At 39.5% G+C, this 14,593-nt stretch overlaps 1 protein-coding gene across 1 annotated transcript; it reads right to left on the bottom strand.

The window, feature by feature from the left end:
* Window positions 1-1,656: 1,656 nt before the first annotated feature.
* il17rel (interleukin 17 receptor E-like) lies at window positions 1,657-10,926 on the bottom strand. The gene is made up of 18 exons (XM_028400871.1): window positions 10,658-10,926; window positions 9,575-9,602; window positions 8,901-9,050; window positions 7,598-7,704; window positions 7,175-7,289; window positions 7,033-7,077; window positions 6,764-6,903; window positions 5,928-5,999; window positions 5,798-5,852; window positions 5,538-5,698; window positions 4,652-4,696; window positions 3,777-3,834; window positions 3,517-3,662; window positions 3,039-3,098; window positions 2,895-2,952; window positions 2,425-2,568; window positions 2,095-2,151; window positions 1,657-2,009 (listed from the first exon to the last, which is right to left on the bottom strand). The coding sequence occupies exons 1-18, from the start codon at window positions 10,772-10,774 to the stop codon at window positions 1,900-1,902; spliced, it is 1,668 nt and encodes a 555-aa protein (XP_028256672.1). The 5' UTR covers window positions 10,775-10,926; the 3' UTR covers window positions 1,657-1,899.
* Between the last annotated feature and the right edge of the window lie 3,667 nt (window positions 10,927-14,593).

Genomic DNA, 14,593 nt, shown 5'->3' with positions numbered 1-14,593 from the left:
AGGCCTGAGGAAGAGACAGCAGACTGAAACAGTGACTGTGCATTATATTTGTTTAATAAAATAAATAACAAAGAGATTTGCAAGATTTGCAAGACGAGATTTGCAAAGACGCGTGGTGTGCGCGTCGACAAGTTGGCCCACTGGCCCCAGCCATGTGCACACCTCCAGCTGTTATAGGTGTGCTGATGAGGACCGAGTGGACTCAGCTGTTGATGATCCACTTGGTTCACTGGAAGTGCACTGGGAACCCTGCAGAGAGCAAAAAGACAAACATAACAAACATACACGCACAACAAATGAATACCGGCACATAACAGGCCCTTTGCTTTTTAATAGAAGTGTGTGGCCCTCCTAAATGTTTCCTCCAGTGGTGCGGCTGATGTTCATTTCGGCTCTGGTCTGTGGTATTCACTGGCAAGTTCTGGGACAGATAATTGTATCCTCTGGACAAGATTGGTCTTGGTCTTCTCATAGGGGACTGTATGACAGCCGTTAAATTACCGGTTTATCTGGCCTTTGTGTCTTAAAAACAGTTATGGATACTTTAGAATATAACATATGATGTATTAGAAAGGTCACTTAGAGCTATCAATCTAACCTTGGCATGACTGATGGTCTACAAGTTGCCTATAAATTAGAGTCTTGAATTAATACATTGACATTTCAATGTAATAAGGAGGAAGAACACTTTGAATGAAAATGTGCAGCTACAAATGAGAGCATGCTAAACAACAACAGAGGTTTGGACATTACAATGGTAGATTAAAAGCGAGACAGGAGGGTTCCAAGAGAATCCAATTACTGGATTTGCTCATAGCTTATGAGGAAATGTTCACAGTCATTTATTTACAGAAGAACTGGACTGTGTTTGTGGTTTTAATAGAGTTTTCCCAGAAGATGGCTGCCAGCTCTCTAATCTAAAATAAAAGAAACAAACTTCTATCTATTGTTAATATAAAAATATCAGCTAGGGCAGATTTAATAATTTGTCATCATGTCTCTGAACATCCTCATCTTCATCGTCATTTTCGACTACAAGCCCCCAACCATAGACCTGTTACAGCTCTCTGCTGAACCAGCTGAATGACTTATTTGGACCCTTGGAACAGCACCCCCCCTGCACAGAAGATCACATACTCTCCCATTCACCAGGTGTTTTTTTTTACCTTATGTTTATTTTTTGTACTTTTTTAAATTCTTTATTCTTAAATTATATGTTGTGGGTTTGGGAGTACAGTACATCATGAATGGAACATGGAGGATGAGAGGAGGGAATTGTTAAAAGGGAAACAAGCAAACCAGTTCTAGCTTGTCTGAACATGTGTGCTGTAATCAAAGTGATGTGGGAACTTCAGTGGTGAAAACTCATTTCTTGGAAATGGTCCTATTTAACCATGAGACCTGTCCTGTGTTGGTGGGTGGGTGTCGGGGGTTCCCTGTTTCGTTCAGGGTGTGGACAGTACAAAAGGACTCATCCAGGACTTCAATAGGGCTGCAGATTAGTGACTTTTTAGCTGTCTTATTACATAAAATGTGCCAACATGTCTAGTATAAGGATGCCTATTACCACCTATGTTATATTATAGTACAAACAGAAATTATTCAATATATTGAAAAAAGTCTATATTTTATTAGATATTTTGCATTTTATTATTGAAAATATACATTTAAGTTAGGACAGTAATTGTTGTAGCTGCAACATGAATGAATATTTTAACTTAAAAAAAACTTTTACCAAAACATGCCACACCTCAAAAAACACATATTTAAAAACAGCAAATACCTACAGTATGACAAGCACAATAAGCTGCACACCTATAATAACATACAAAACATTTGAAATATTTGTCCAGGCAGAGAACTCTTTTGTAACATCTTTACCAGAGCATCATTCTTTGTTTATTTGGAGAGTAAGTTGGCCTTCTCGTTGTTTCCACACTGCGGTGAATCCGGTAGCAGGACCTCCCCATGGAGAACAGCTTTCGCTTGTAATGCAGAGACCACACAATCTGCAACCACAAGAGATGGTTTCAGGTTACCGTTTAAAATGTGAAGTATATGCTTCCAGTTAAACCAATCAGGCGATCATCTTACCCATTTGCTTTTCAGAGGTACAGACTCCGTTTCCTTGTTTTTTCCTTCTCTGGTACACTAAAATAGAACGCATGGGATTCGGAAGAGGAAACAGGGCAGATAGAATGACAAATTCAGTGGTTTTATTCAAATGACCAAATAGCAAAAATTCAAATACACTGCGAAGCTCGTAATTTTGCCCAGAAGGCACATTTGTACTGTATAATCAAACAAGTCGGTTGTCAGGGAGACGGAAGGCAAACATGGTAAACAACTGTGTGCAGGATTTCTGCTGGATACTAAGACCTGAACTTTTTAAAACAATTCTGCTTTCCAACATGTTGTACCTACCCGTTAGCAGCACATGGAGCGCCAGAGTGACCATTATGACCATTAAGATGCCAGAAAGGCAAACGCCAGCGACAACAACCCACGCTACATCCCACGTGGTTTGATCTGGATCTGGTTTAACAACTCCGAGACGTAACGACCCATCTGTAAAGATTTACAATGTTTTTGTCATTACCATGTTAAATTCGTTCTTCATGGTGATTTCAACTATCGTTGCAGACAATAAATGAGGTCAGGTAGAAAACATCCTTTCAAGTTTCAAAATGATGCAACCACTAGATTTGTGATTACACTGTTAGAACTTGCACAACAGTAAATATAAACGCTTCAAAGCACATTCTGTCAAAGGACTAGAAGCCATCTCCATTTAAAGATAATGGCCTGCCTCAGGTTGTGGAAATTTTCCTACATTGGGATAGGCAGAAACAGATGGGTGAGACCACACAGAAGGGAGTACAAAAAAAACTTACCACATTGCTTGAAACAGTGCAAGACTGTAGCTGCAAAGGTCACATCAGTCCTCTTCACCTGCGTAAATGCAATACGGGTATTTAAAATCAAAACCTGCCTAATCGTGAACATGCAGATTAGCTTAAATGGTGTGAAAAAAATACCTGGAGGCACGAGTTACAAAGTTCCTCTGTCAGGTTTAACGCAACAGCTTTGTGTTTCTCCTGAGAAAAGAGACACAGCACGTCAGGATTATGTCCTGCAGGCATCACGTAGGTCATGTCTGCTTTTGATTTTATCTTTGATGTGCTGATAATAACACATTGTGGTGTACAACGTGCTGCTGCATGTGCCATGTGTTGGCAGATATGCTTTTTAAAAGGTGGTAATTGCATATATGGCTTTGAAGATAACAAATGATAGCTCAAATTTACAACACCTGAGAGAAAACATGGTGCTTCCCAGCAACAAAAAGGAAACACTATAACAAACATGCAATCCGTGGAAGCATGTTCTGACAGCACACAAACAGCCATGAGGTGTGTGTGTGTGTGTTTATGCTTTTCTCGAGTCTTTTGAAATGCCATCTAGGAACTTGTCTTCTGAAATCTGCACTGCTGATAAAAATGGACATCTACCTACCACAAACACAGAGTGCGTCTCAGTGGCCTGGCACACAGGGGACCCTGCAGACTTCACACACTGCCCCACGGAAAACCTTGCAGTGATCTCTGACACCATCTTCACTTCTTCAAGCCCCTGTGTACTTGTCTCAACAATGCTCCATGCTGGAAAGGATACAACATTTATTGATTATTTGTAATTTAATAACGTCATAATATAAATTACACTATATGGGTGGTTTCATTGTAGGTATGCAGACATGAGGAACAAACTGGTACCTTGGAATCTCCCACTGTCAAACGGGCATCTGATCCACGACTGAGAGGCTACAGAAAACTGAGGAAGATATGGCCATTACGAGATTGAACATTCTCATAAAAAAGCTTTATAAACACAAGACTATGGTAAAGGACCACTGTGTATGATTTAGTGACATCTAGTGGTGAGGTTGCAGACTGCAACCAACCAGATACCCCACAGCCCTCCATGTTTTCCAGAGAATAATGGCCACTAACACAAACGCACTGATTGTGGTTTCAGCTGATCAAACCACAAAGTTTGACCCTTAAAGATCTTTTTAAGTTTATGACACGGGACCTTTGGAGTAAATATTTAAATCACTATTTAAAACTGTAAATAAAAATACTTCTGCTTTGTTTTAAAGTTCACCAGTTATCAACTTCCTACTGTGTTTTTGTAACTGTGTGTGTGATATATTTGAGTCAACAAACAACTGGTTTATCATGTTTGTTCCATTTTGTCTACCAAGCAACAGCAACATCGATCAGCTCTCTTTTTTGACCTGAATATATATTATATATATAATGTTTGAACATTAACCCATTTCCTTTGAATTTTTTTAATGTTTTGCTTCGCTAAGCTAAGCTAGCTGGATCGTGGAAGTAGTATAGACTTGTCAACCTTCTCATCTTAGCAGGGAAGTATTTTATTATAATTTTTTGACATGTTTTAAAATGTCACGCTCTTCCCTGTAACTTGAACTAAAGGGCATCTTGTAATCACATAATACAGGGCAGCAGGGCAAGGATTACAAACTGCTGATATTTTAAGAGTATAAGACATAAGACATAAATCATACCATAAGTGAGGAGGGATCTGTACTACAACTGTGAGCCATAGGGGGAATCATTACCTTCATGCACAGCTGAGGGTGGGGATCCACTTTGGAAAATATGACCTGAAAAGCAGTGATGAATGAAGGAGTCATTAATAAAAAACAGGTTCTTACACTAAGTAATGTTGTAATACTTACACATCTACAGGTTTTACATAAGAGTGACTTGACGCAACACTACTCATGTTCTGTTTGGGGCCAATGTTATTGTTTTTTTTTTTTAAGGTCAGTTTTATTTAGCTCTAACCCCGTCACCGTTTAATTGTTTACTAAAAAGGATATCCCTTCTCAGGTTGTCTCTGGTTGAACGCCAGTGACAACTGACCCGATATCACCTAAGGACACCCAGGTGCTCACCCGTCTCTCTTACGCCACTGTTTGGAAAGGTTATTTATATAAGCTACTGCAAAGGTTAGCGGTTTGAGTCATTTTCTAAGAAACAGCCTCTAAATGCCAGTTAAAGTGCACAATCACACAGTTTACGCTAACATGTAAACATTTTGGTGTGTCATCTAGCTCATGATGTCAGAGCATTACTGGCATAACAACATAACACAGCTGTTATTGTCACAACCATTTCCTCCGATGGGATGATGACATGCTCGAATTCCTGACACTTATTAGCCTTTCGCGATAATGTGCTATAATATCTCTGACACATCACAAAGCACAATGTATAGTGAGGCTTTCTCAAAACTCCAAACACCTTTTGAGTGCTTCCCGCTCCTGTCACATTTGGTGACTGTGAGCTATGCACGTGTATGCAAAAGGCTTAGGGCTCAGAAGGTTACCTTAAAATGTTCTTGCCTGCTCGCACACACAACAAATGTAAATTCCATTTTTAAGTGGAGCCAGAAGCAAAACTAAACACCCCTCGCTGTTTCAACATTTTAAGAGGTTGTACCTTTTCCCTGCTGACATTCTGGGATCCACGAAAATCCACACAGACGCCATCTTCTCTTTTCTGACACAGTGCAGCCACAGCAGAAACAGCACAAGCAGGCTGCCATAACAAGGACTCCTCAAGTGGGTCAAAAGTAATTCCAAACCACAGTACCTCGAGACCTACATGCATATGGTACGATATCAGTGTTTGAAGTAGAACAGCAGATGTACACATTACTGCAAAAACAATTATTGAGTAATGGCAAATGGATGGCTTACGGTCTTTGAATGGGCAAACTTGGACTCTGGGGGCATCCATCACAGCTGTCCAACCCTGCAAAGAGTTTATTAGTATCAAAGTTTAGATTTTTATTATTGTGACAGAGCAACCACTCATGGAAAGCAGTACCTCTATACAAAGGCAGGGCAAAGGCTGAGAGTATGAAAACACAACGCTCTTCACAGACTGCTCCTTCTTTATCTGAAACAAAAGCAAATGATTAGTCAGCTCTCTTTGAAATGTATATCCATGTTAGCAATTCAGTATAGCCGCGGGAGTTTCCAAATTGAGCCTCCACACCACTGAGGAATTACATCTGATGACAGCACACAACACAGGCATTCACCTTTCTCAGCGTATTAGAATGAGTCAGTGAAGACTGTGATCTGAGAGGTTTAGGACAGCAGTGGCTCAGTGGTAGAGCAGGATTGTTCAATAATTGGAAGGTTGGTACTTTGATCCCAGCTCTACCCTAGTCATTGTTGTGTGTCCTGATGTGTGTGCACTTTACCCACATTGCCTCCAGTGCACTCACTGGTGTATGAATGTATATGAATGAATCGGCAGTGGTCGGAGAGGCCGTAGGCGCACCTTGGCAGCCATGTCTCAGTCAGTCTCCTCCTGGGGAGCTGTGGCTACATCTGTAGCTTACCACTGCCACTGTGTGAATGTGGTGTGAATGAATAATGCATCTGTTAAGCGTCTTTGAGTGTCCTAGAAAAGTGCTATATAAGTTCGATGTAATCCTCAAAGAAATGTATGTTAAAATGACCAACTTTACAGCAGAAAGATTTTTTGATTTTTTGAGACAAAAATAAAAGTTTTCAGTTTCAGGGATTTACAACCATGTGGTCTATGGCGCTCTATAAAGTCCACCATGGCTATGATGAGACTTTAATTCTCTCTTTAACATGTACTGCTAAACAAAATGATGATTTTAAATTTTAATAAGGAGAAGTTCTAACCAGAGTAAATGACCCTGTGCCAATGCAGATGAAATCCTTCCGGCACAGACGCAGGTAGTAACTGTGATCTTCGAGCACGTCTGACACATTGACGCTCAGTTCCTTTCTTTCTGGATATACTTCATATGACAACCGACCAGCTGAAAGACATGAATGAAACCAGATGGTAAAACTGACTAAAGGTTTTTGATTAAAAACACTGAATATATGTCAGAAATAGGGCTTGTATCACTGCACAATGTGTTGAGTTGTGTTGTTCAGATACATACTGATGCATTCTGGGACATGTCTTCTCAAATCTTCATGGGTGCACCCTGTGGAGGAAAGTAAGACATGATAACACCTCCCTGACATCAATTACTATTCCCCCCCGCTGAGGGTGTGTGTGCTTGATCATGCACGTAGATTTACCTGGGGTGTGATAGGTGCCAGCCCAGGATATGCCACAGTAGCTTGGCATGGTTTTCACAGTGACTTGGACTTGCTGGTTTGGAGAAACGTCGATGCAATCAGTCTCAACTTCCACCTGGAGGCAAAGGGGGTGAAAAACAAACTTACAAGCTGACATGTGTCTGTGGTAGCAAATGTTCAGACCAGTATTAATATAAGAAAGGCTGATTTATGATTTGGAAACGGTCCCAGTTTAAAGATTTCAGTAGTGCCAAAACTTGTTTTACAACCACCAGAAGGTACATGAACAAAATATTACCTGCATGAGTCTCCCAGTTTGGCAGACTTTGTGTTTATCATGATGGTTGCAAGATATGACAGCATACTTGAACAGATTGGTGACTCCTCAATCACACTTACTTATACAGTGGTGCTTAATATTACCTGCTGTCCAGACATTTTTTGCCTTGATGCTCTTGTGAAGCTGATGACTTGGCACTTTTCCATCATCCCTGTGGTGACTGTGCAAATTGACACACCATGCATATAGTCTGTGGAGGCAAGGTCAGAGGGTCTGAGTCACAATGCGTCAAACAGTGGCAGATGTTTAACCATTTAAAAAAAGCATTCCGGTGTGACTTGGCACTTTTTATGAAAAACTGTGTATGCGGGTGTAATATCCTGGTTGAGTGAACAACAGACTCAACCAAGTTTAATGGGATTTCCCCCATTCGAGCTGATACAAAGAAAAGGCTGTGTGCGCCAGCTGTGTATATGTGTGTGTGTATGTGTTTTTTTTTCTGGAAGCCTTTAAAATTGTGCGTTATGTGCTGCCGCAAACAGGACCATGCATGAGATGTCATATGAAGAGCCGAAATGGCAGCAAAACAAAACAGATGTCTGAATATGAAAAATCAGACTTCCTTATATGTCAACAAGCAACTAAATGTGTCATCAGTGACTATTATCTTTAACCATGACTGCTTTTTAAAACTTCCTCATCGACTAAAGTTAAACAGGCAGTGCCACAAAATGTGTGGGTGGAAAGGTGAGCTAGTTACCACACAGAGAACTTACTTTATGAGGATGGCGCAGACGATTTAATGTAACTTTTATTGTATTCAGATGACATGTGCATTGCAACTATGCAGTGTTGTGCACTCAATTTTCATCACTTCCACTAATACTTAAGGAGGTCAGCACTGCTTTGTCAAGCTGCCTTTAAACTACTTTAAACCACGCCTACATCTTTGTTTACCATGTGTAAAAATAGAAAACAAGACACGGCAGTTTTGCAGGCAGTTAGCCGATGTTGTGATTGGAACAATCCAAGCCTGAACAACACACAGGTAATTCCCAATATTAGCAACTTTGCTATTTTAAAGCTAAATCTATCATTTAAGATTTTGTCACAATGTATTATTATCTATTATTCCATAAATTCCCTAAGTAATTAAAGTAGGCAGTCCCATAAGTAACAATTCTTTGTTTTAGGAGCCACTCTACAAATTAGCAAAGGTGCGAACTGTTGAGGTTAGTGTAGAAACGCAAATGCTAATGCTAATTTAGATTATTTTTAAATTTCATGGAGACTTTAAATTAAATCAATGAGTGTGGTCTGGTGGAATTTGGTTCAGAAAACAACTTAGCATTGTAATAACTTTGGGGATTCCCTGTCCTAGTTGTATGTTTCATGCATCCAGTCAGGGTTGCATGTGTGTTTGTGTGAACCAATACTTTTACATACCAGCCAGTTGTAGAGTTGTCTTGATTCTCAGGTGTAGCGAGCACTTCTGCCTCCCCTCACAGCTCATAACAGTGGAGAGTGTAGTGTTCTTGAACACCGAGGTGGTGTTGAGATCGCCAGCAGGCTTATGACACGGACGAGGAAACGTATCTAAACCAGGAAAAACAAAAATGTGTAACATGTACTGTGTTGTTTCAATGACCACTGTGTGGGAGAGAAAATACTTTGGTAAAATGCTTTAGTGTTTTCTTTTTGGTCATAAACCCAAGTTAACAAAGTGACACAACAGGGTGTGGGATTTCTTTAGGAAACCGCTGGCATGCAAAACAAGCCCTCAATTGTGTGCTCCCTCATTAAAAGGTGTTTTGAGTACGTAAAAACAGTTCCTCCTTCGCTGTCTCTGCATGCCACATCAAGAGGCCTTTTCAAGCACTTTCTTTTCTTTCACTGTATTCTGCTCTATACCCAACAGTGACACATTGTTAGTCCGGTTTAAATATATCTTCATTGATCATCACATAATAAACAGACGATGCAAGCTGTAACCTTTAGCAACATGGCAGTTAACTATTGATGGGATTAGCAGCAGCACAATATGAGCTGAGTTACTGTTACACAAGTGTGTGTGCACTCATGCCTGCAGATGTGATGGGAGCAGCAATGTTTATACTCACAGTCTGGTTTTGTCTTGCAGTTCAGTCCCTGCAGAGAGAAGCATTCAAATGAGTGGAGGTTATATTAATAAAGTCATGCCTAACAAAGATAACAAAGGTAGGAGCTCTGCATGACGGGGGATTCCCAGACAATAAGACGTTTTTCACATCCTCATTGCTCCTTAAAGTAAACAGAGCTTTATATGGTGCTCTGCTTTTAGTGCAAGGTGTGATGTTGCAAATGAACACGAACGACATGCAAACACCGCAATAATATGCATAGATGAGGTCATTGAATCGTGTCCAAAAGCTATCAAATACATCCGTGTTTACTCTTGAGGTGGGAAATATTCCAGATATTCCCCTGCAATGTTATATCAGCAGGAAGGGTTGACAGACAGACTGACAGTCTTGCAGTGTACTTTCACTTCAGTGACATTGGGATGTAACATTTTCTTTAAAGGTTTGGATTATGCACACGTCACATCAACCCAAAATAGATCACTAAAATGAGGTTACGTTCACCCAGAGGTATCATTCACATTTTGAATATCAACACAGCCCATATTTTAGTTTCTAAATGACACATCTGTGAGGAAATGTTTTGGTAGAGGGCTATTGTTAGCTGCAAACACACAGATTCATGATTATGTGGATGTCATTGTATATACATATAGGAACAAGTGTAAAAACACATTGCTTGGGTCACCAGGAAAAAAGTTAACAGATTTTCTCCAGTTTCCTCCACCAGTGTCCAAATGATTAAGCAAATGATTAAGTAAAAAACAGATAAAACATGTGCCAAGGTCTATGTTAACTCAGCAAAAGATGCTTTGCTAAATAAAACCATCATAAAAACGAAAAAAAAGAATGCAGCTTATAAGTCATTCACTTTGTGGGTTCATGCTTAAAGAGCCATCGAGGAAATGAAGAGCTGCCAACCACACTGAAGGAGGCACACACAGATTAAAGGTAATGTCCTCATAGAAATGTAGGAGTAGGATGCAGTTAGTAGAACACAATTAGCTCTAGAAGTCATGCAGCTCTGGCTATAGTAAAATCAGTGGCAGCTAGAGAATCTCTTATATGAGGATGCAGCTTTACCTGAGAACATCTTGTTTGGCAGTTCTCTGTCCTCTCCAGTTCAGTGCTTTCTGTTGCAGAAGCTACATTCAAGCCCAGGCAACAGTGAGAAATCAGCAGTGTAAGCCACAGGATCATTTTCTTTCTTCTTCTTCTTCTTCTCTTCCAGGCTGGAGCAGTGGAGGATGAAGCTTCCTGACCTAATACTTGAGCAGGAGACTCTCCTGTTTTACAGTGTCCTGGATGTGTGCACTGAGCACACAGAGTAAATGACTGCTGCTGAAAACACGATATTTCATAGTGTTGGGTAGCTGGGGGGGGGCGGGGCTATTAGTTCCAAGCAGCCTCCTAAGAGTCAAAATATTCCAAGCAAGTCACATAAGAGGATGTGAGAAGGAACAGTACAGAATCCCAGCCCACACTGACAAAAATCACACATGCACTGTCAGGAGGGGGATTTACTGGAATACCATTTTCCACTTCTTCAAGCTAAACTGTAAAATTCCACCCAGTATATTTTCCTGAAAAAAAAACCCTCGTACTGTAAATGCACCCATCCTGTGTTCAGTTCAACCAAAGTGAACTGTCTGAAACTTGATACATTATGTTCACTGTTGACCCACGCCTTTTTTTAGCCAACTCAGCAGTGCTACATGCAAATATATACATACTTTTAGAAATTAGGAACAAGTAATGTTAATAAAAGGGTTTTAAGTTTTAAGAATATTAAATATTTAAAAATTTGGATGATATATAAAAGACACATCATGCTCTATTAACCCATGACATCCTTTTGTTAGGAGAGTAACCACTGACATTTTAGTCACCGATGAGTGCACTTGAGTAAACATCCTCTTGGCTCCATATTACCCTCCCATACAGAGATCACATTAAAGTTTAAGTGTAAAGGTATGTATGAGAGATAAGAGACAGACAAAGGAAAAGCTGACATAACAGTCTCACTCGTCAAAACACTTGGGAACACCCTACTGTTTTTTCTCTCTGCTCATGTTAAATCAAACATTACTGCACTAGAACAAACAAAGAACAATCATTATACTACCACTACAGCTGTGGCATTGATTGGGATCTAATTCACATTTACTATATATGTCCATTGGCAATAAGGTTTTTGACCTTGACACTTAAAAGTAAAACTTTTTTTCTGCGTTCAGATTTCTGTAACAGGTTGTCAGCTTTATCTACATGCTGTTTTATCGCTTCTATGATGCACTCTTATCTTCTAATTTAATACTAAGGAGGCCATGTAACTTTGACTCCTCTGCATTCCTTGCCCATTTCCTACAGCCTTAGTTCCCATGGCTTGTTTTTATTGTCTGTTCCGAAAGGTCGGTCTGAGCTGGGGAAGAAGGCTTTTCATTTTGCTGCCCCCACTGCTTGTAATCTTTTACAGAACGTTCGCTGAAACAATGGGATGCAAGTGATTCGCCTGATTATTGGCATTTTAATTTGCTCATATCTGCTAATTATCTATGTTATTTATACATTTGAAGTATTGTTTTAATATTTTATAGTCTGTACTTTGTATAGTCATCATTTATATAAAGCATCTTTTTTAAAAATAAATAAATAATACATATTATTGGTGTGTTTTGAGTCTAGATTTAAACTCAGGAAGTGAGGCAATATTTACATGTCATTATTCCTCATACTCTTGTTATTACAAAACCTTTCCTTTTAGCTCTGAGAAATGCAGTCCTTGGTACCGTACACTGAAACACGCATGCATGAATATTTCTCAAACCCTCCTTGATGACATACGTGTACAGAATTTTCCATTGCCTACAGACATCTCATGCCGCCAGGGGAAAAAATAGGCTGTAACCACAAAAAAAACAAACAAAAAAAAAAGCAGGCATAGAGATAGATGTAGCATAGTTTCCCCCATATGGGTTTTTTTTACATTCTTGCTGCAGTTAATCACAAACATACATCATCAAGCAGTGCAACAGGACAATAACTCTGATTACCACCATGCTCCAAATCTTCTGTTAACACAATGCAGGACACACGAAGGCTGCAATGTGCAAAACCAGATGACTTAAGCACCCACAAACTCATCTGGTGAAAAGTTAGAACAGTTACATAGATCAAAATAAACACACTAGAAAGAATGAAACAACAGACAATGCACTGTCTAATATCTGGCACTCAGCAAGAGAATGTTGCTGAAGTTATAACGCAGTATATGACACAGACCTGGGGCAAAGATCAATGACAAAGCTGTTGACATAAAACCAAGTGGTTGTACAGCTGCAATTCTTTCCAGACAGACATTCTTATATTGGTTTAACACATTTCCTGAACAAACACTATCCACCTTTGTGTAATGGCTCTATCTACTGGAATTCCAGGTGTATTACATACAGAATTAAACCTTTTCCCCTCTGACTGTCCGGTCAATGTTTGAAGTTGTGGTCTTCCATTATATAATGAGTGAAGCTATAAACGTTAAAAAAGCTGTTAAAAGGCAGTTATAGTTTGTATTAATAATGTTTCACTGTGAGTCATTGCTAAGAGATCCCATTTGTGTTGTGAAATTGTTACTAAAAGCAACAATTTCACTGCCAGAAATATCAAGCTTCTTAAAGAAGCTACGCCTTGAGCTGTGTCTCATTTTTCTGCCTCTTCCACTGAGAAAACCTCTGAAAATAAGTTTGGATTGTCTGAATCCCAATCAGTGTCTCCTGACATTTATCACACGCAACTCTGCGAGCCAAATGTGTGTGATCATTTATGTCTGGATATCAGTGTTTTCTTTTTAAAAGCACATTCCTCCTTTCTATTTCTGTTGCTCTTGCGGCTGTGCAGTCACACACGCCGTGCTTTTTAATGCATCACGTCATCAACATTTGACAAAGGGAAATCACTTTTTGATTATTTTTTGTTCCTTCCTTATGAAGGTGGAAAAAACACAGATCGCTGGAGCTGACTTACACTTATCTTGTGGTTTTTGCTTAGACATACTTTCCACTCTTGTGGCTATGACACAAAAAAATCCACCAAGGTTTAATGATGCGTCACAGCAGGCTGGAGATGAATGAATAAGTGTGCCTCATACCGTGTGAATAAGACTTAAAACAACTACCGTATAACACTTAAAACAACAAACAAGTAGTAGTGTGTGCATCATGGATCTTCTGTGGGCGGCTGTGTTGTTTTTCCAGTTAGTTCTTTTCCAGAGGAAAATCATTACAAGAAACTATGTGTCTCATGTGTGCAGTTTGTGTTTAAAGAAATGCGCCTATACACACCTAATTACTCATAAAGTCCCTATACAGGACATAACTCTCCTAACACGGTGATTATCAAGGTAAAATATTTACAAAAAGGCGTCCGCAAAGCATTTTGTGGATCATTTAGCCTTTAATGAGAAGTGAGAGTGAGAATTATTTTAAGACATAAAGTGCTTGTTTTACTGTGAACTTCCACAGGTTTCTCTGTGAGGACTACAGGATTACTATTAACCTGCGGTCAGCCACTTTAAGCTGCTCATCCTGCACTGTAAGAAATTGCTCACAAAGCAGTTGATCTGTGGAGCTCTGTGGTTTGAATGTCAGACCAGGGAGCAGATTTAGGGAGGTTTCTACTTTTAATATGAGTCATTCAAAAATATAATTTTCATTCTTCCTTCTAAATCCTTTGTATGACATATATATATATATATATATATATATATATATATATATATATATATATATATATATATATATATATATATATATATATATATATATGTTCATATAATAATAATAATTAAAGTTGCAAGCAGCGATGATGGGCCCTCGCACTCCTTGCGATCAGCTGAACACGCAGCCACCGCCTCCCTACCATCCCACGTCCTCTCCCCCCGGTACTGGCACGAACTGTGGTCTGCAGGGCAGAAGAGAACACCAAAACACACAAATACAAAAGACAGGTCCTCCGGCCAGTAGG

The sequence above is a fragment of the Parambassis ranga genome, chromosome 2 (genome assembly GCF_900634625.1).
Source record: "Parambassis ranga chromosome 2, fParRan2.1, whole genome shotgun sequence".
In the NCBI taxonomy this organism is placed as follows: domain Eukaryota; kingdom Metazoa; phylum Chordata; class Actinopteri; family Ambassidae; genus Parambassis; species Parambassis ranga.
This window is presented reverse-complemented; position numbering and strand designations above follow the sequence as displayed.